The sequence below is a fragment of the Saccopteryx bilineata genome, chromosome 1 (assembly GCF_036850765.1).
Source record: "Saccopteryx bilineata isolate mSacBil1 chromosome 1, mSacBil1_pri_phased_curated, whole genome shotgun sequence".
In the NCBI taxonomy this organism is placed as follows: Eukaryota; Metazoa; Chordata; class Mammalia; order Chiroptera; family Emballonuridae; genus Saccopteryx; species Saccopteryx bilineata.
In genome coordinates, this window is record NC_089490.1 from 379186165 (window position 1) to 379208925 (window position 22761).

The window sequence follows — 22761 nt, forward strand, 5'->3', positions numbered from 1 at the left end:
TCCTCACATGCACCCGACTGGGATCTACCCGGCATGCCCACCAGGAGGCGGTGCTCTGCCCATCTAGGGCTTTGCTCCATTGCAACTGGAGCCTTTCTAGCACCTGAGGCAGAGGCTACGGAGCCATCCTCAGTGCCCAGGGCCAACTTTGCTCCAATGGAGCCTTGGCTGCAGGAGGGGAAGCGAGAGATAGATAGGAAGGAGAGGGGGAAGGGTGGAGAAGCAGATGGACATTTCTGTGTGCCCTGGCAGGGAATTGAACCCAGGACTTCCACACTCCAGGCCGATGCTCTACTGTTGAGCCAACTGGCCAGGGCTACCTTAACTTCTTATCATTTATTACTTTCATTTATTCTTATTGGCTTCATTATATTTGAAAGATGGCATTTTTGTGAATACTTTAATTTCCTTCAGTTGGTTGGTAATTTTGAATGTCCCATTATTTTTAGGTTTGGCCTCACAGTGACTACCCTCTCATCCCAGTTGGTAAACTGGTTTTAAATAGGAATCCAAAAAATTACTTTGCTGAGGTTGAACAGTTGGCCTTTGACCCAAGCAACATGCCGCCTGGCATCGAGGCCAGCCCTGACAAAATGCTCCAGGTAAGCCTGGTGGATTGAGAGGTGCTGAAGGAGGAGTACACGCAAGTGCGCATGAGCACACACACACACAGACTCAAGCACACACTGTGTAGTGTGGTACGATCTTTGTATGAAGGACTGACTAGAACATCAGTTAAACTGAAATTAATCTGAGTCCTTAGTTTCAATGGGACTTACTGAAACATTTTGAGATGGGCATTACAGTGCAAACCAACTTCATCGTCAAGTTCCTCAAAATATGTTAAGACTTTGACATCTAGTTCCTTAATTTAAAAGAAGTTATATTAGAAAATGCCACAGATAATTTGTAAAGAAAGCACTCTTTGTTCAGTCTGTAACTGACAGGAGTATTTTAAATTAATTGTAACATATTGGTCAGTGTCATTTTATTCATTTCCTTTTCCATGTTGATGCTTGAATTTTTCCATCTGTAAAAAGAGACCTAGACATGAGAGACTATGTTTGTGTTGGCCGTGGGTTAATTTAACCATTTGTCTCGGTAATGTTCTTAGGCATTGGGTAGTTTTTCATCACTCTCCATCCAGTATGTTCTTTTGAGTGTACAAAGGTGGAAATTCTTTAGACTAGACATCAGTAGGAAAATAATTGGCTTAATAATTATTGAATAAATCAGTCTTTTATGTTTTTGGACAGTGGTCATGAAACAGGAGGTAAAGGTCGGACCCTGGGTCAGACTGTGGTGACCCCTGGCCACTGCTGTGGCCGCATGGGTCCAGCTCAGGCGTCACTCCTTGGTGGCAAGCTAAGAGTACCCTGTTTATTTGATGACTTTTTTGCTTTGACATTGAGAACATCGGAGGCTTTTTTTTAAATAGAAAATAAGCTTTTTATTAGTTTCAGTTATATTATTAACTAATAAAAATTGAATGCTTGCCTTTGTGTATGATAGACTGTCCTGGCTGCTATAACAGATACAGAAACACAAGACAACTGTCACCTAAGTCAGGATTCTGTGGTGACTCAGGAGAAATCTTGTCTGCTGGGAGGATGATGCCAAATTGGGTTTTATAATGAGGCAGCCCTTGAAATGGCTTTTTTTTCCTCCCTCCCTCCCTCCCTCCTTCTCTTTCTCTCTCTCTCTCTCTCTCTCTTTCTTTCTTTCTTTTTATTTCTTTTTTTGTATTTTTCCAAAGTTAGAAGTGGGAAGGCAGTCAGACAGACGCCTGCATGTGCCCTGACCGGGATCTACCCGGCACGCCCATCAGGGGCCAATGCTCTGCCCATCTGGAGCTTTGCTCTGTTGTGGCTGGGGCCATTCTAGCACCTGAGGCGGAGACCATGGAGCCGTCCTCAGCACCCAGGGCCAACTTTGCTCCAGTGGAGCCTTGGCTGTGAGTGGGGAAGAGAGAGACAGAGAGGAAGGAGAGGGGGAAGGGTGGAGAAGCAGATGGGTGCTTCTCCTGTGTGCCCTGACTGGGAATCGAACCCGGGACTTCCAAACGCCAGGCTGACACTCTACCACTGAGCCAGCCGGCCAGGGGCGAGATGGTTTTTGAAGAATGGATAGGATTTCAGTTTTCCACAGAAATAAAATGAGGCAGGAGAAGGACATGAATGTAGGCAAAAAGGTGGGCTGTGCTGGGTGAATTTAAACCGTAAACAGTCACTCTCTCCTAAAGTAGAGGGAATAGGATTGGGTACATTGAGCATATGATATAGGGGACCTTAATGCTTGAGTAGAAGTTTGTACAATTGTCCCTTCTAGGAAAAGTTTTCTTTATTTTTGAGAATGTGATCTAGTATTTATCAAGTGGAACCATTCTGGTTGGTGATAAATAGAAGAAGGAACTGGGGGTCGGGGATAGCAAAGGGAAGTCGAGCAGATTACTGTCCATGTACAGGATAAACAGAAGTGGTCACTCTGAAAGAAGAAGCATAGACAGTGTGACCCTGGGCCCTGAGCCTCGTCCATGTGGAGGTTGGAGTGGAGTTTAACTGTGTGAAGCAGTGTTTACTGGGATTTGCCAAGGCACTAGATTGTCCTGGGGAGAGCTAAGACTGCATAACCCTGATGTTGGGGGAACAGGCTCAGGAATAAAAGGTCACCCAAAAGCTTTCAAAAGAACCCAGGTCACCATGGGTCTCTGGGACTACCTGGTGCAGTGAGCAGCACTGAATCATGCACTTAGAAGAGCACTGAAGCATAGGATGGAGGCCTGCGTCCAGGGAAAGGACCACATGGCAAATGCATGCTCTCCCCCTCAGCCGAGGACGGGCACGCGGGGCCCTCCCCCTCAGCCGCAGACGGGGCGCGGGGCCCTCCCCCTCAGGCGCGACAGGTGCGCGAGGCATCTCACAGAAACCATGGGGAGGAGAACTCTGAAAAAGGATAAGTGGAAATCCTATAATTAGTGAATTACATTATAAATGAATTGTATAATTACTACAGTATTAGTATTAATTTCAGTTGTGGCAAACATATTGTAAATTTCACATGCTGTATTTATATATATATTTTTCAATTGACTTAAAAAAGTGTTTGAAAGAGCTTTGTTAGGTTCAGTCAAGATGTCAGTTCTGCGCCTAGTTTGTCCTGCAATTTCTTAGATCATTCCGTGGTGAATACTCATGCCATGAGGTATGTTAGGGGTCAGGCAGGGAAAGGCTGTCATTCTTATTTAGCTGTTTGGTGACCAGTGAAGAATCACTTAAGGATTTCTGAGTAGGTGAGTAGCGTAACCTGCGTAGGGCCTTAGGAAGACTCTTTTGGCAGGAATGTGTAAAATAATGTGTGGGAGGGGTACTGGGAGTGGAGAGCCAGTTAGAAGGACTTCGGAATTACTCCGATGAGAACAAGTGAGCGTCTGTGGATTATAGTTGTATATTAATGGACAGTGTTTTCAGTTACCTCTCAACAAGATCATGTTACTAAATTTTAAACTGTGTTATCCAAAGTGTTAAGCCAGACCATGGTAAAAGACAAACTGGTCTACTACTGTAAAGTGCTGAGAGACTGTCCCGAGTGCCTGATGGTGCAGGTGCCTCTCTCCACTCCCACTTTCTGCAGTGTCCCAGGAGGGGAGGACTGGCCTGATTGCTCAGCGAGGGAGCTGTGTTCTGCTTGCTGACCCGGGTACAGCGAGGGCTCAGGCTCAGGGCCCAGGGTGCGACCTCGATTCAAGTTGAAGTCAGGGTGTAGCCTTGCTGTGCCCATTTCCCAACCGTGGCTCTTCACCTGTAATTAAATGATAGAAGCTACATCCAGGAGCTGTATATGACTTAATAGTATCTTTTGTCCTGTGGGTAAATTTACAACACAGCTTAGTCTATTTTGAGCTAAAGGAGGCAATCGGCTTCCAAACTATTAATGGACCTCGCCTCCATCATGACTGCATGACCAGTCATCTAAATATTACCCTAGACTATTTGAAATGATTCTCTCAGTATTGTTGGCAGAGTCACACAGCCAAGAGCAAAGTTTTGGCAGAACAATGAGACTGGATTCAGCATTCATTGGTATGGGTGATTTGGTACAAAATAATTGCATAAGTTCCCTTATTCAATTTGATTTTTGTTTTGGCTCATAGTGTTAGGGATATAATAATACTCTTTCAGATTCAAAGTCAGTTGTAAAGTCAGTGAGAGAAGACTGCTCACAGTGTAGAGCTTTGAGTAATGAGAATATTTAGATAATTGGCTACTAAGATTAATGTAGAGTTAAAGCTTTTTGTTTCAACACTAACAGAAATTTTAAAACGCTTGCCATGTTGCCTTGGTGAATATGTAACTTAATTTAATGTTTGATTCAGGATCTGTGGTACTGTATGTAGGTCATCATCTTGAACCATAGCTTTCCTTGTGTAGCAACTGTTTATATCTATAAAGTCTCAGAGATTGGAAGTGTTTCTGACACTAATTAGAATGAACATGAGAGTTGCTTTTTATATAATTTACTATACTGTTGGTTTTCTAGACGTTTGCTTCCTTTTGTTACCGCACACAGTATCTGTTTCATTTGTGTCTGCAGGGCCGCCTTTTTTCCTATCCTGACACTCACCGCCACCGCCTGGGACCCAACTATCTTCAGATCCCTGTAAACTGTCCCTACCGTACTCGAGTGGCCAACTACCAGCGTGACGGCCCCATGACCGTTCTCGACAACAACCAGGGTAGGTCTGAGACACTTGTCCCCCAGCTGCGAGGGCAGAGGGCGCTGCTGAGCGAGGGGCGGGGCCGCCGGCCGGTGTGTTCGGTCTGGTCCCCAGCCTCCCGCGAGGGCGCTGCTGAGCGAGGGGCGGGGCTGCCAGCCGGTGTGTTCAGTCTGGTCCCCAGCCTCCCGCGAGGGCGCTGCTGAGTGAGGGGCGGGCCGCCGGCCGGTGTGTTCAGTCTGGTCCCCAGCCTCCCGCGAGGGCGCTGCTGAGCGAGGGGTGGGGCCGTCGCCGGTGTGTTCAGTCTGGTCCCCAGCCTCCCGCGAGGGTGCTGCTGAGCGAGGGGCGGGGCCGCCGGCGGGTGTGTTCAGTCTGGCCCGGCCTCCCGCTCTGGGACGGTGCTCTACAGGTGCTCCTGCCAACCACATAATTTTTGCCCGGCAGTGAAGGTTTAAACTGCCTGAGTGTTAACTATTAACTCTCCAGACTTAACTATTTTTTATGTTTTGTTGCGAGTTCCACCTCTGATTTCTACTTGCTATTCCATCTTATGGTGAAGGCAGGGAGAAACAGCTTTCACAGTGACTGTACTACAGTAGCATCTGACAGAGGGGTTAGGTTTTAAAGACTCTTCACAAGTGGACACTTCCTTAAATTACTAGGACTTAGAATCTCAAAAGTCAAAAGCCAAGAGCTCATATCTTCAGTTTCTCTATACTTCTGCCAGGGCTGTGGAGGAATAAGGCTGGCTAGAATTTGGAGGGGGTGGGGCAGGTGAGGAAATAAGGGATCTGCAGCTAATCAAGGGCTCCCCCCACCGGGCTTTGCTAAATGACTGTAGCTGAATTCATGCGATTCAATGGTGAGATGAGAACTACTGCATTTTGTTTTTTGGAGTTCATTTATCAAATTTGTCTTTTTTCTTCTAACTACATTTTATGTGCCATGTACAAACAACTTCTATTTCTAATTGTTCTAATTAGGGAATGCTTAAATAATGTTTTTCCTTTTAATGTGCCACAGTTTAGTGTTGATCTTAGTTAACCTTTTTATTTTCCTATTTAGGACGTGTGTTTTAGTAATAAGCTACTTACACTGATCGTCAGAAGTTTTACTTTTCAGTTATATTTATAGCCCTAGATGTCTGCATTCAAATAAAGTTAACTTTTCTATGATAAAAAATAGTACATGCGCCTGACCTGTGGTGGTGCAGTGGATAAAGCGTCGACCTGGAAATGCTGAGGTTGCCGGTTCGAAACCCTGGGCTTGCCTGGTCAAGGCACATATGGGAGTTAATGCTTTCAGTTCCTCCCCACCTTCTCTCTCTGTTTCTCTCTCTCCCTTTCTCTCTCCTCTCTAAAATGAATAAATAAAATTAAAAAAAAAAAAAATAGTACATGTGCCCTAAAGGAAAATTTAAAACTAGAAGGTAAAAGAGAAGGGAGAAGAGAAACACATTTATAGTCCCACAACCAAAGGCCACAACTGTGAATATTTTTTACAGACTTAAGATTATTTTGTGTATATAATTTTGGGCTGTGCATTTGTTACCTTATCACTGAGCCTTATCCATGTATTGAACAAGTTTACCTGCTCACTAACTGATTGTATTAGGTGGTTACCATATTTCTGCTCTCTGAGGTTTATAGAGGCCTGGGGTGTATTATTGCTCAAAGTAATTGATACTTCTTGTATCTGTTTACAGTGTTTTTTTCCTAAAGAGATTTTGTTTTCATTTTTATTCCTTGGTCCTTCTGTTATTGAGTCTGGCTGTTACTGAGGATTGTTCACTTACGAAGAGTCAGAGAAGTTCATGTGTATTTTGGAACTTCATTAATAAGTAATTGCTTACCATTCTTGTTTACCATTATAGTGGTATACATATGAAAAACTACTTATGGATGCATTTGATATATATACCCTATGCCTCTGTTTTAAAAGTAAAGCATTTGAACTGTGTTCTCAAAGTTCAATGAAAGTGTTTAATTGTTCCCAGTAGTCAAGACTTGAAGCCTGACCAGGCGGTGGTGCAGTGGATAGAGCATTGGACTGGGACGCGGAGGACCGGGGTTCAAGACCCTGAGGTTGCCAGCTTGAGCGCGGGCTCATCGGGTTTGAGCAAGGCTCACCAGCTTGAGCCCAAGGTCGCTAGCTCGAGCAAGGGGTCACTTGATCTGCTGTAGCCACCCCCCCCCCTCCGGTCAAGGCACATATTAGAAATCAATCAATGGACAACTAAGGAACCGCAACAAAGAATTGATGTTTCTCATCTCTTTCCGTTCCTGTCTGTCTGTCCCTATCTGTCCCTCTCTCTGACTCTCTCTATCTCTGCCACACACACACACACACACACACACACACAAAAGACTTGAAGACAACTCCCACTTTGAGTAAAGGCCAGAGCTTATTTTGAAATAGAATTTAAAAATTACTCAACTAGGCAAATTTCAAAGAGCTAACACTTAATGCAGAAAACCACTGTGGTGGCTGGAGCACTTTACTTTTAGTATAGACGTGATTGACCTGGAATGAATTTCTTGAGCTGGTGATTGGACTCCATAAAAGTATGCTGTCCTCCCTCTTTCTGCAAGCCCTTGGTACCTTCATAAATGTGATTAGTAGGCACCTCTTGAGTATCCACTCTGTGATCAATCTATTCTGACAGTGTGCTGGGTAAAATTCCCAACCCCAGACTGGTTTGTTCAAACCACTCAATATGTTTCTAGGCCATATTTTAGGCAATGTTTGTTCAAGTAATTCAAGCTTCTGCAAATATCAGAGCAGAGTATTGTTAGAAAAATAAATATGCCAGAATGGAAAAAAGTGATTATAAAAAGGTGTTTTGTCCAGATAAATGAGTACTAACATACTAGAAATAGCAGAGCTTTAAAAATTCCTGTTTTATTTATCTGTGGAGAGAAAGGTGAAGCTAGAATAGAATAAAGCCATAATCAATAAAGGAGAGATAAGATCCCTGAGGATTTTTTTCTTTTTCTTCTTTTTGAAGTGAGGAGGGGAGACAGACAGACTCCCATATGTGCCTAGACTGGGATCCACCTGGCAAGCCCCCTACTGGCAATGCTTTGCCCATCTAGGGCCATTGCTCAGCAACCAAGCTATTTTTAGTGCCTGATGTGCAGGCTGCATGGAGCCATCTTCAATGCCCTAGCCCCATGTGCTTGACCCACTGAGTCATGGCTGTGGGAGGAGAAGACAGAGAGAGAGAGAGAGAGAGAGAGAGAGAGAGAGGAGGGGGAGGGGAAGGGGTGGAGAAGCAGATGTTCACTTCTCCTATGTGCCCTGACTGGGAATCGAACTTGGAACATCGACATGCTGGGCCCATGCTCTACTACTGAGCCAGCTGGTCAGGGCCTGTTTTTAAGATCCTTGGGGATCTGGCAGGCATCAGATTTCACAGATTTGCTCATTTAAAGTGTTCAAAGGGAATTCAAGATCTCTTCATTAAGACCCAGAGTGAGACAGCCCAGGCAAGCGTTTGGAAGATGGCAGTATTCTCTAAGAATCTGAGTATTGCCTGTAGGTAAATACGGTACATTAAATATAACATGTGTACAACTTGTAATATGTATGTGTATATATCATGTATGTGTATATGTGTATACATACACATTCATATAATTGAATTTGTTTCATATTGCATTGTTTGTAGACTTTCTCCATCTTTTATCTCCCTAAGTGAGTCTGTGTGGTTTGTCTTAAAGATGGTGCTCCCAATTACTACCCCAACAGCTTCAGTGCTCCAGAACAGCAACCGAGGTACGCCCTGGAGCACAGCGCCCGGTTCTCTGGGGAAGCGCGGCGCTACGACTCCTCCGATGAAGATAACGTCTCTCAGGTAACAGCTTCCTTGTCTGCTGTGGGAGCCACTTACTCATTCCACTTCTCAGAGTCTGCTGTCCTATCCCCTCCCCCCCCCCCCCCCAACATGTCTGATGTGCCTAACGTTAAATTCAGGAGGACATTGCTAATCATAAAGCAGTCCTTTCATTAGGTGGAGTTGAAGAATTGTGTTACTCTGCTCTTTCAGTACACGGTATGACTCATTTCAGTTCCCCCAGATGTTATTGAAGGGAGAAGGTGGGGCCATTGGGGAAGAAGTGATTTCATGGAAATCTAAGAAACCGGCAAATAAGGCTTAAGTGCAGCCACATCTGAGAATCTGGGCAGGCTTGACAGATTGAAGGGACTGGAGCTGGATTCAGAACAGCTCTAGGAGCCGCAGTGGCAGGCGTGTAGGCGTCCCCACTCTGGGGCGCACCGTTCTCGTGACTCTGCTACTCTCCGCCTGTTCCTGCTAGCTAATGCTGGTCTCCTCTTGGCCTCATAGCTTCTGTCTTAACATTGTGTGGCTTTGCTGTGATCATGGCTTCGCTTCTTTATGGCTTCTTTCTCCCTATATTACATTTTTTTGGGAAGAGAACCTCTTTTGCTTCTCTCAATATTTCTATACCCGATTCCAGAGGGAGGATATCGGATTGACTTGACTAATCTTTTCATTATAGGTTGGCTCACTGGCTTTTGACCAGCCTGTAGTTAACTGCCCTGGGTCCTGTCTCCATCCTCTTTCCAGTGACCCGTGACTGTCTGAGGACTGTTCCTTCAGTAGCTGCAGTGAAAGAGGCCCTTTGGCTTTGAAGGGCAGCCACCTCCTTAAAGTGTTCAGTGTGACTTATACCGCACATAAGGGAAAAAATATAGTTAAAAGTATAGTTGTCCTAAAGCTCTGCTTGGTTAGTTGGTATTTAACATCATTTAAATGAGAATAGGACCTATTTCTGCTTTCTCACTTTGTAGCTATGGGTTCTAAGTAAAATATATACATAAATTAATTCACTGGGAAGATAACTTTATTTGAAAGGCATTTGTGAGTATACATATATGTGTATATAAAACAGAAGTTACTTTGTTGTTGGATACAAACCATATTTAGTTGCAGTCTAACATCTGAAAGGCCTGTTAGAGTAACTGCATCATTCCCGGTGTGCAGGCGAGACTGAGTGAGCTACTACAGTTCCTGCCTCCCAGGACTTTGCCTAGTGCTTACACACCACCCTTGAGTAGTGAGTTTTTTCCATGCTCGCTTACACCTGGGAGTGAGTGTTTTTTTCAAAAAATGAAAGGTCCAGTTACAGTTTTATTAACTTAAAATCATGTTTGTTTGATAACCAATTTATAGAAACAAGAACATACATTTGCCTTTTTTTAATGTTGCCTTACAATTTTAAAATAAAATTTTTTTGTTATCTGGATGGTCAGGAGGCATGAGGACATACATGAATGTTTGTACCACTCAAAGGGTTAAAATGTACTACTTATTTTATTGAGAGATTTTTCTCATCATTAAATAGAACTCATGTTTTTAAGCAGTCATGGTACTGCTGCTCAGTTTGTAGCATAAACCTATATTTATTTCATGTAGGAAATAAATAAGAAGGTCCAGATTTATACTCTTAAAAGTGATTCACTTGGACTTCCACTTCTGGCTTATGGCAGACTAGCTTGCATTAGGCCTATCCTTTCATGAAAGATATTGGAAAGCGAGGTAAATACAGAAAGCATCTATTTAAAGGCTTTGGAAAGCTAACAAAGCAGCAAGGATTTGAGGGCTGAGATCTAGGACAGAAAAGTAGTGCAGAGATGTGAGCTTGGCATTAGGTGTCCTTTCTAATAAGGCATTTATAATTTTGTAAGCATTGGCCAAGATGCTGAGCAGAGTTTACAGTATTTTTATGGGTCTGGAGGGATAAATGTTGGAGTTCCGGGCCTGCTGAGGAGGAGGCCTTTAGACTTCAGGGGTCCCCAAACTTTTTACACAGGGGGCCAGTTCACTGTCCCTCAGACCATTGGAGGGCTCCCACATACAGTGCTCCTCTCACTGACCACCAATGAGAGAGTTGCCCCTTCTGGAAGTGCGGCGGGAGCTGGATAAATGGCCTTAGGGGGGCAAATTGCGGTCCACGGGCTGTAGTTTGGGGATGCCTGCAACATCCAGGCTTTCAGTTGAAATCCCTGACAAGCCATGCTTAAGAGTGAAGGAATACTCGAAATACACTTACCCTCACAGAAACAGACATGGCTTTGGATCAGCTCAGTTTCAAACTAGATTAAGATGATCTCAGTTTATCCTAATTGTGTACCAGAAGCAAACATAACTCTTTGGAGAAAAGTAGAGCCTCAAATTACCTCTACATTTTTTTTATATCAAATGTTCAGCATTCAATAAGTTACCAGAAAAACCTAAGACATAATGCTTTATGACTGAAACCAAGGGGGAAAAAATACAAACCTGGCAACAGAAACAAACTTGCTGGAGATCCAGATAATGGAATTGTCAGATATAGGTTTTAAAATAACTGTGACTAATATGTTCAAGAAAATAGATGGCAACGTGGAGAATTTAACAAGAGAACTTTATACAATAAGAATTGAATGAGCCCTGGCCGGTTGGCTCAGCGGTAGAGCGTCGGCCTGGCGTGCGGGGGACCTGGGTTCGATTCCTGGCCAGGGCACATAGGAGAAGCGCCCATTTGCTTCTCCACCCCCCCCCCCTTCCTCTCTGTCTCTCTCTTCCCCTCCCGCAGCCAAGGCTCCATTGGAGCAAAGATGGCCCGGGCGCTGGGGATGGCTCCTTGGCCTCTGCCCAAGGCGCTAGAGTGGCTCTGGTCGCGGCAGAGCGATGCCCCGGAGGGGCAGAGCATCACCCCCTGGTGGGCAGAGTGTCGCCCCTGGTGGGCGTGCCGGGTGGATCCTGGTTGGGCGCATGCGGGAGTCTGTCTGACTGTCTCTCCCTGTTTCCAGCTTCAGAAAAATACAAAAAAAAAAAAAAAAAAAAAAAAAAAGAATTGAATGAACATACCGAACTAGAAAATGCAACAACCAACAACTGAAATTAACAATTTAGTAAGTGAGTTTAAAGGAAATTAAAGATGACTGAAGAGATTAGTAAATTGGAACATAGAGCAGTAGATCTTATCGAGACTAGCTCATGAAGAGAAAACAAACTTCTCTGCATTATGAGACACCATTTGGAGATTGAAAAGGCAAGCCCCAGAGTGGTAGAATGTATCTGCATTTTATCTAACAGATGACTCGTGCAGAATATATAAAGAACTATAGAGCAATAAGAAGAATACAGACAAATGAATAGAAAAATTGGCAAACGAGTTGCGTAGGCATTCATAAAATAGGATATTCAGATAGCTGAAAACCATACAGAAAGATGGTTTACCTCGCTAGGGACATGAAAAATAAAGTCACAAGGAAATATCATTAGCTATACACCAGAAGGACTATAATTAAAAAGACTGACCATACCAAGTGTTGGTAAGAATGGGGAACAACTCTAATTCATATAATGAAAATATTCCCTAGAGATGATTTCAAATTACCAACATGATGTCACTTAACCTGTGGCATTGGGAAGTGACGTTCACTATTCCACTCTTATATGGTATTTCTACTATAGAGATAATAGTAGACACAAATAATATCAAGAATATAGGTAATATGTATTTATTAGGAAATGATATGTTTTGAGGGCTTATTACTTTTATTTGTAATATAATTTATTTACTTGTAAGTTTATATAACTTAATTGTTAGTAATGGCTGTATTTAACAGGTTATTCACAGAATTTCTAAAAATTTGATAGTTTGCTTTTATGGCTGCAGCACACCATTGGAATTGCAAGACCAAATTTCTTTTTTTTTTAATTTTTATTTTTCAGAGACAGAGTCAGAGAGGGATAGACAGGGACAGACAGGAACAGAGAGATGAGAAGCATCAATCATTAGTTTTTCGTCACGCATTGCAACACCTTAGTTGTTCATTGATTGCTTTCTCTTATGTGCCTTGACCATGGGCCTTCAGCAGACCGAGTAACCCCTTGCTCGATCCAGTTACCTTGGGTTCTAGCTGGTGAGCTTTTGCTCAAACCAGATGAGCCGGTGCTCAAGCTGGCGACCTCGGGGTCTCAAACCTGGGTCCTCCTCATCCCAGTCCAGTGCTCTATTCACTGCACTACTGCCTGGTCAGGCAGGACCAAATTTCTTTTAGTTCAAGGTGGTAGATTGAGGTGATGTAGTAGGTCTATTTTCTACTTCTCACATACATTTTAGATTAAAAATTACATTAAAAATAATGTGGTTGAGCTATCAGTGGGTATATATAAAAAGAAATAATGTTAGATACATCTGAAGAAAAAATTAGTGAATTGGAGACAGATCTGAGGAAATCCCATTATACAATAATATGATTGGATTATGTTAATAGCAAAATGTGAATCTTAAACTTTGTATCATAAACTTTGCTTAAATTTAAAAAAACGTTATGGCCTATTTTGTAATGACTTAAAAAACCTATGACTATCAGACTATTTTATAAAGTTGGTATTTTGGATAGTTGAATATATTTGGACTTTAAAAACATTAATAGAACAGCACCTGCTATAGTATAGGTATTTGTTGAATGAATGAATGAATGAATAAGATGTTAGAATAAAAATATACCTATATCCTAGAAATGGTTGATTTCAGAAATGAGAAGAGACTATTAGGACTCATACCCGATACTTAGTTCCTATTTTTCATTTTAATCTGTTGCTATTCATTTTAGAGGCAAACTTAACAATCTAATGAAAATATTACTACAAACATCTGTCTTCTCAACATATCTTGGCTTTTGAATAACTATGGCTATAATAATGAATTGGGGTTTTTTTCTTCTGTGGCTCTGGGTGAATTGAATAGAGTATGTCTTGTGCTAATTGTACATTTGACAATAGTTTGCACATTCTGGACTTGTGAGAATTAAGAATGTGATGGGATTTTTAGCTGTAGGCTATATTGCCTTATATAAGATTTATAAGCATTGACTACAAAGGACATTATTAAATAGCAGTTATAAGCTATTATCAACAGTTGAATTCCTTCTGTTTTGCTTAAAAGAAAAAATAAAAGGTGAAGAATTCAACACAAATGATGATTTCAAGTATAATTTAAAATAATTCTTAAATTTTAAAAACTGACATGCAATGGGAAGTCTCACTTTCTCATTTTAAAAATGGCACAGGGGGTGATTTTGTCTGTGATCAAGTGGTTATTTGGTTTTTCCCACTCTGTGTATCTTCACTGAGCAGGTGCGAACGTTCTATACCAAAGTACTGAATGAAGAGGAGAGGAGACGCCTGTGTGAGAACATTGCCGGCCACCTAAAGGACGCACAGCTTTTCATCCAGAGGAAAGCGGTGAGTGATGCTTTGGAAGCTGAAGGGTGACATCTGCTGGCTGGAGAAGAGAGTGCAGCTGTGTGAGAGAACCCTTAGGACAGGTGTCCTTTATTTCACTTGAGCTAAGTGGACTTAACTAAGCCCCAATCAGCCTCTGATTACTTTCTCTCCAGTGAATATGGCATATTCACTGACCTTAGCTCTTTGTCCAATGTGTGATTATTTAGTTGAGTTTAGGGTGAATTCTCTGCTATGCTGTTTAATTTGACTGTGGCCAAGTTCTTTGCAAGAGAATAATATTCAATATCAAAATGTGGGTCCTGTCACAATTTTGTTTCAAATTTAGATAGTAAAAAAATTCAGAGTATACATTGCTGTGGTTCCAAGCCCTCCTAACCACGTAATATCATGATACAGACCCTCTTTCAGAAGCAACTGAAACTTGCACATTTTCAGGGGTGGGAGCTGGGCTGCTTCCAAAACTGAGGCGGAACTTTTGAGCTAAGGTGCCATGGTATTTCTGATGGCAGCGCTTGTGCTGTGTGATGTTTCCTCACTTGTGGTTTCCTGGTCCGCCACAGCGGTGAACTTCTTGTAAAATGAGGAAACACTGCTATTTCCTTGTCTCTTGGTTGCTGCTTGTACGTCCATAGGGCAGCTGGACTAGCAGCTGTCTGGGATGTGTTTGAAGGTCCGGAGACAAGTACCAGCTTTCTTTGTAGGCAGAGCTCTTTGTAACTGTCTTTCATGAGTGTGTATGTAAAAATATTCCTTTAAGTCTTTGTGGCACTGTCACATACTGCCCTCTCCAGCAGAGAGCTGACATTGCTCTGTGAGCTAACTGGGTGGGTTGTATCTTATCTTACTGGTAAGAGTGATTGAGACGGCAGGGGAGGAGCCAACTCTTGGCATTAAAGCTGTAAGATCTCGTATGGATTTATGACGCCCACCCTTTTCCTGGTTGGGAATTCCTGCCTGAGGTGTGTGGAATTCGTACACTTTCACCTTAAATTCAGGCAGTGTCTGGACCTCTGTGACTTGAGTTACTCGGAGGCCAGCTCTTTCCCTGCAGTCACTGCAGTTTGTCTCGTATGCATTTTTTTTCACAATATCCTATGAAGTGAGTGAAATCATCTTTCTCATCTTAGGGGAGGTGGACACGCTCAAAAGAATGACTTGTCTAAGGTTATTCAGTGTATGTCCGAGTTCTCACTGGATGCCCAGTCTCACTCTGTGTTGTTAATCGCTGTGCCGCCTATTTCCCGCGGAAGTGTCCTTCCTCCCTTGGAGTGACACCTGAGACAGGGACAGACACTGGGGACTAGCCTGGTAGGGACTAAGGTGATGTTTACATTTACTTTCAGGTCAAGAACTTCAGTGATGTCCACCCTGAGTATGGGGCCCGCATCCAGGCTCTCTTGGACAAATACAACGCTGAGAAGCCTAAGGTGAGCCCGGCGGCCTGGCTGAGCAGAGCATGCGTGTCCTGCATTAGACAGGGCGTGGTTTGGTTTCCCTTTAGGATGATTCTCCTCAGGGACAGCTATTAGATTTCTTAAGCAGCTGTTGAGAAACATATCTGAGATAGAATTCCCCTGCTCTGGACAATAGAAGATAGTTTAAAGTGAATGAGTTCTGAATTGTTATTTTCATTTGAGCACCCATTAAAGCTAGGATAAAAAACAGGATGCTGCTGCCCAGTGAGTTAATTAACCCCCCTGTCTTGTTTTTTTAAAACAGAGCACAATTCACACCTTTGTGCAGCATGGGTCTCACTTGGCTGCAAGGGAGAAGTCTAACCTGTGAGGCTCGGGGCCCTGGGCTGGGGCCACGTTGCTCTCTGCCTATGGAGCATAGCATGGTGTTCACGCAGGTAATCCACTCATCGCTGGATGGAAGATTATTCTGTGCTGGAGGCACAAATGCAAGTCTTTAAAATGATAATCCAGGCTTCTGTAACCAGTAATATAGTAGTGGCTTTAATGCTGTTTTCCTAGGGGGAAATGAAGGTTAGGGCTTAGCAGTCATTTAAAGAAGCATGTATTTGGTTTTGGTAATTGATTGGATTATTCGCTTAAAATGACTAGAATGAAAGTTTCCAGCAGAAATATAATTTTATTTGGTAAGAAAACATCTTGGTGAAATTAGTATGTTTACATATCATCTATTATATAAAATATGGTTGTGATTATATAAGAAGAAAAGGTAAAGGTAATCTAGTCCACTCAGAAATTTTAATTTTTCTAAGTTACTTAATGCCTTACTGTCTTTTGAAAACAACTTCATTACCATCATGGCTTATACTTATTTCTTATTTCTGCTTGGAATTGATCAGATTTTTTAAAAACTTGGAATTACACTTATGCTAATACAGCACTGATTTTTCAACAGATGGATTTGTAATTATTACATTTTTACAATAAAATAATCTTATACATAAGAAGAACGGTATTCGATTTCTTTTGGCTCTGTATAACTTGGAGTGTCCCACCAGACTCTTAATCTGAATGTCATCTGTTTTCAGGGGCTTATCCCTAAAATTGAAAATGCCAAGTCAGGAGGGTACTGTGTAGCTTGTTTAAGCCAGTAGCCTTTAGACACTGGGAACGGAATTTTAATTCGGTAGTGGAAATAGCAAACTTCCCACCTTTGAAAATTACTTAGCTCTCTTTTCCATTAGCTTACCTCCTTATCTGCTTATGAGTTTTTAAAAATAAGGGCTCAGAAACACAAGTTTTTTTCTAAAACCCATATTTGCCTATCATGCTTGAAAATCAAGTGAAACACTTTAAAGTTAAATTCTGAGTACTAAATGAAAACCTGTATTTCTTAAATCCTTGTCCCCTTCACCCTAGATATTCAAAACCAGTTTGTACTTACTCCTAAGAATGCCCTGAACCTTGGGCTTCAGGAAACCCTGCGACCACCAGTAAACACAGACTCCCAGTCTTTCTAGTAAACACAGACTCCCAGTCTTTCTAGTAAACACAGACTCCCAGTCTTTCTAGTAAATAGTAAATACAGATTCCCAGTCTTTCTAGTAAACACAGACTCCCAGTCTTTCTAGTAAACACACTCCCAGTCTTTCTAGTAAACACAGACTCCCAGTCTTTCTAGTAAATAGTAAATACAGATTCCCAGTCTTTCTAGTAAACACAGACTCCCAGTCTTTCTAGTAAATAGTAAATACAGATTCCCAGTCTTTCTAGTAAACACAGACTCCCAGTCTTTCTAGTAAACACAGACTCCCAGTCTTTCTAGTAAATAGTAAATACAGATTCCCAGTCTTTCTAGTAAACACAGACTCCCAGTCTTTCTAGTAAACAGATTCCCAGTCTTTCTAGTAAACAGATTCCCAGTCTTTCTAGTAAACACAGACTCCCAGTCTTTCTAGTAAACACACTCCCAGTCTTTCTAGTAAACACAGACTCCCAGTCTTTCTAGTAAATAGTAAATACAGATTTCCAGTCTTTCTAGTAAACACACTCCCAGTCTTTCTAGTAAACACACTCCCAGTCTTTCTAGTAAACACAGACTCCCAGTCTTTCTAGTAAACACACTCCCAGTCTTTCTAGTAAACAGATTCCCAGTCTTTCTAGTAAACACAGACTCCCAGTCTTTCTAGTAAACACACTCCCAGTCTTTCTAGTAAACAGATTCCCAGTCTTTCTAGTAAACACAGACTCCCAGTCTTTCTAGTGAACACACTCCCAGTCTTTCTAGTAAACAGATTCCCAGTCTTTCTAGTAAACACAGACTCCCAGTCTTTCTAGTAAACACACTCCCAGTCTTTCTAGTAAACACACTCCCAGTCTTTCTAGTAAACAGATTCCCAGTCTTTCTAGTAAACACACTGGCAGTCTTTCCGCTACAGCTTCTTTATTCTCCTGTCAGACTCTCCTGCCCAAATTCCTCCTGTGTTTGAGTGTGCTTGGAAACTGTCATATTTGCACACATAGGAAGTAAATTTATCCTTTTGTACCCAATGGTGAATTCTTTCAATATACAGTAGTAACTTTACTATATTTATATCTCTTGATAGTATTAAATATATAAGATAAACTGATAAAAATTAATATAATTTGACAACGGGAAGGAGGTTTGAATATTTGTTATAAACAGAAAGACCGAATATTTGAGATAATTTTCTGCTCTGTTCTATTCTGTAGTGTAAAAATAAGTCTATAGTTAAAGATCACAGGTATCTACCATGTTTCTTATGTATAAAAGTCTGACACGTGGAAGTGCCTCCAGTTTTATTCTGGAGACCTCTTTTGTAATTTTCAAAGATAAGTACTGATGAGGTTAACTTCCCCGATTAGGTTGTACTTCCTGGGGTGTACTGTCCAATTGTATTCCTTTTAAGTGACATTAGCATGCTTGGGACCCACGGCGGTGGCCAGCCAGTAATGAAGTACTGATGCAAAGTGCAGGGATGAAAGAGAAGGAACCTCCCGTTTCTCCTCTCAGGAAACTGGGGTTGCAGTGGCAGTCCAGGTGTGTGTCAAGCCTTTCTGTGTGTCACGCTCACCGGTATGGGCCAAAGCAAGTCACACGGCCGAGTCCAGAGTCAGAGCGTGAGGAAATGGACCCTACCCGTGCGTGTGCGTGTGCGTGTACGTGTGCGTGTGAACAGACCTGGATGATGTAGTGCAGACTTCCCCTCCGTCAGTGCCTCAGCACTAGTTCACTGGGCATCACCCTCTTCATGCCGTCACTTCCCTTCTCGCTCTGTTTAGAGTTTATAGTTTAACGTCATATTTACTCCAGAACCCAGACTCTTGCTTAGCTCCTGCACCAGAATGACTGTGGCTGGAGCAAACACTGCCCTACTGACCGGCCTTTTACAAATTTGACCTCAGTCCTCAAGTGGACCCTTGGCACCGTGTGGACAGCTGTGTTCCCTTCCTCAGTAGACTCTCCCACATGTCTCTCCTCCCTCTCAGCTCCTTACTTCACGAAGGATAAAATAACTGCCTCATCTGCTCCTCCACCAAAACCCTCCAGCTTGCCGGCACGGACAGCAGGTGCGCCTCGCTCCGTGTGGTTGACAGATGGCTCTGCTCCCACGGACGCTCAGCCCCCGGCGCACTGCCCTTTGCCGCCGGCCGCTCCGGGACTCTCCCTGTCCTATCGCACCGTCAGCTCTTCCCTTCTTTCTGTGTCACTCTTACAGTGCAGATCTTCTCTGGTTCTCATGGGCCTCTCCCATTACTGCCCCTTTATTGAAAAATATCTTCAAAGAGTTGCCTTTACCTTGCCACCTCCACCATCTCTGTTGTTTCTTAAACCTACGCCAGTCCAGGCTGCCCTTGCCAAAGTCACCAATGACTTACCTGCCACTAAAATTGTATGGTCCCAGCTAGTGACAGCAGGGACTTGAAGAGATGTGTACACCCGTGTCCATTCCGGCATTATTCATAATGGCCACAAGATAAGAACAACCTCACTGGTCACTGATGGATGAATGGATAGACAAAACGTGGTACAGCTGGACGAATGGAATAGTATTCAGCCTCATTGAGGAAGAAGACTTGGACACATACAGTGCGAATGAACCTTGAAGGTACTATGGCAACTGAGATAAGGCAGAGGCAGGAGGACAAATATGGTAGCTCCCACTTATGTGAGGGACCTAGAAGAGTCGAAAAAACAGAGACAGAAAGGGGAATACTGGTCACCAAGGGCTGTGGGAGGGGGAGGTAGGGAATTGTTGATTAATGGTCACAGAGTTCCAGTTTGGGGAGATGAGAAAGTTTTGGAGATGGCTAGTGTGATGGTTGCACAACATTGTGAGTGTACTTAATGCCACTGACCTCTATATACAAATAGTTAAAATTATAAATTTATGTATATCTGACCACAGTTAAAATAATGCAATGGTCTGTTCTTATTTCTGGTCTTACATGGCCTCCATAGTGTTTGATCATTGATACCTTCTTTTTTTTAATAACAGCTTTTTTGAGATAAATGTACTTCATATACTATATAAATCTCCTACTTACACTGTATGGTACAATGGTGTTTAGCATATGCACAGAGTTATACAATCATCACCACATTTAATTTTAGAACGTTTTTATCACCCGCTGCCAAGAAACCCTGTGCCCATTCACTATTCTCCGCAACCTAACCCTGCCCCCCACCCTTGGCCATTATGAATGGAATCTACTTTCTGTCTAGATTTTTCCTACTCTGCACATTTTGTTTAAATGGAATTATATAATACACGGTCTTTTGTGACTGGCTTCTTTCACTTAGCATAATGTTCTCGAGGTTCTTGTAGCATGTATCAGTACTACATTTTCTTTCTTTTTTTTTTTTAATTATTAAGTGAGAGGTGGGGAGGGACAGAGACAGACCCCCACATGTGCCCTGACTGGGATCCACCCAGAAAACCCACTAGGGGGCAATACTCTGCCCATCTGAGTCCATTGCTCCATTGCTTGGCAATCTAGTTTTTTTTAGCAACTGAGGCAAGGCCATGGTGTCATCCTCAGCGCCCAGGGCCAACTTACTTGAATGAGCCATGGCTGTGGGATGGGGGGAAGGAGAAAGAGAAGAAGAGAGGGTGGGGTGGGGAAGCATGAGCGCTTCTCCTGTGTGCCCTGGCCGGGAATCGAACCTGGGATTTCCACAGGCTGGGTTGATGCTTTACCGCTAAGCCAACCTGCCAGGGCCTACATTTTCTTTTATTGCCCAATGATATTCCATTGTATGGATAGGCCATGTTTTATTTACCCATTTGTAGTGGAGAGATGTTGGGGTGGTCTCCACCTTTGGCGAGTATGAATAGTGCAGTGGGTATTTGTGTACCTGTTTCTGTGTGGACATGTTTTCATGTCTTACTTCCTCATCTTAAAAGATATTTCACTTACCTCTGGTCCACCACAAATTAAAATTCTTGGTATTTTAAATTCTTGGTATTTCTTTTATTTGCTCTTCTGAAAGAAGAACTTAGTCTGGGCTTTTAGAAGCACTGTGAACAATTACCTACATTTCAAATTTAATGTCAGACTTCTGGTTTAAAAAAACACATTAATTTTTTCCTTTATCTGATAAAGGGGCCTCACTCTAGTTTGTAATCTCTTCTAAGGAAATGAGTTTCTCTTTCTTTACAGGCATAGTCATAGCATAGGAATTTATTTGTAACACCCTAAAACGGGTAATAACCCAGACGTTCTTCACCGGGCAGATGGGTGACAAACTGTGGCGCACCTACGCAATAGAATGCCCTGAGCCACAGAAAGGAGCAAATGGACTAATCCACGCAGTGACTTGGATGGACCTCAAAGATACTGAGTTACAGACTGCATGATCTTATTTATATAACACTCTTGAAATCGCATAAATACTGTGATGGAAAATAGATCAGTGGTCGTCAGGGCTAAGGTTGAGGGAAGGTCGAACTATAAAGATACAGCACAAGGGAGACCCCTGTGGCGATGAAACCAGGGAAATGAGTTTTAGGAACTTTTCAGCACTCCCTTTTCTGAGAGAAACAGCAGGCTACTCACTGGGCCATTTCTTTGCATCTAGTTAATGGTAGTACCAAAAAGCCAAGGCCCAAATTCCTCTGTAAGATAAATTGAAGGTTTAAAATTCTTTTCAGAGGTTTTAAAGATGTGAAGGGTTAGCAGAGGTGAACTAAAACAGTTCTGTATGGTCTTGGAGTTTTGAGAATTTTAAACAATCTTTTAACATGTGGAAAGTTTGCTAAGGAAAGTTTCATTGCAGTCCTTTCTGCCAGGGACACACGGATTCCCTCGCTTGACCGTTTGAGAAGTGAATTTTGCATTGTCTGTATTTTTTGTTGTTTTGCTTTGGTATTTGTTTAAAATGTGGTATTTTGAACAGTCCTTGGCATTTTCTCTTCTTAAATGAATTGTACTATGAAACTATGTTTTATTTTAAAGGTTTTGTTTATTGATTTTACAGGGGGTGGGATGAGAAGTAGTTAACTTCACTCTAGCTGTTCATTGGTTGCTTGTTGTATGCGCCTTGACCTGACAAGCCCAGGGTTTCAAACCAGCAACCCCAGTGTCCCAGGTCGATGCTTTAGCCACTGCGCCACCACAGGTCAGGCAAGTAAAACCCACGTTTTAAAGGCTACAATGGGCTGAATGATGGTCTCCCAAAGGGTATGTCCATGTTCTAACCTCCGGCACTTGTGACGGTGACTTTTGGAAAAAAGGTCTTTGCAGGTGTCGTTAAGTTAAAGGTCTTGAGATGTGATCATGCTGGATTATCCAGATGGGTCCTAAACCCAATGATGTGTTCTCCTAAGAGAGCAAAGGGGAGCAGGAGCAGGAGGGGCAGGCCTTGTGAAGCTGGAGGCAGAGACTGCAGTTTTACAGCTACAAGCTAAGGAACGCCTGCAGCCTCCAGAAGCAGGGAGAGGTGAGGAAGGGCTCTCCCGAGAGCCCACGGAGGGAGCACGGCTCTGCCAACACCTTGATTTCAGACTTCCAGCTTCCACAACTGTGAGAGTATAAATTTCTGTTGTTGTAAGTCACAGTTTGTCTTGGGTAGCCCGAGGAAACTAATGCAAAGGATGCTGGTTTAATGGTTTTATAAAATGAAAACTTCTTGAGTAGCAGAGGGATTCAATTTTTTTTTTTCCTCTGAAATGCCTGCTGTCCCCTCTGGGGATGGGACAGTGTCTCTTAGGTGGTATGTTACCCCTCGGTCCCATCCACTGCTGCCTGCTCTGCCCCCACCTCAGTCCCCATGATCCCTTGAGCTGCTTGCTTCTGCCAAGTTCTTTGCCTGAAAATTCCCAGTTCCTCTCTTCTTTGTTAAT

The 22761-nt window shown here is 42.7% G+C and overlaps 1 protein-coding gene across 1 annotated transcript in view; it reads left to right on the plus strand.

The window, feature by feature from the left end:
- Positions 1-16404, plus strand: part of CAT (catalase) — a 30210-nt gene extending 13806 nt beyond the window's left edge. Inside the window, exons 8-13 of the mRNA XM_066251260.1 lie at positions 450-602; positions 4591-4732; positions 8434-8567; positions 13869-13976; positions 15323-15406; positions 15699-16404. Coding sequence (XP_066107357.1) covers positions 450-602; positions 4591-4732; positions 8434-8567; positions 13869-13976; positions 15323-15406; positions 15699-15764 — 687 coding nt within the window. The 3' untranslated portion in view covers positions 15765-16404. The remainder of the gene's footprint in view (positions 1-449; positions 603-4590; positions 4733-8433; positions 8568-13868; positions 13977-15322; positions 15407-15698) is intronic.
- The last annotated feature ends 6357 nt before the right edge of the window (positions 16405-22761 follow it).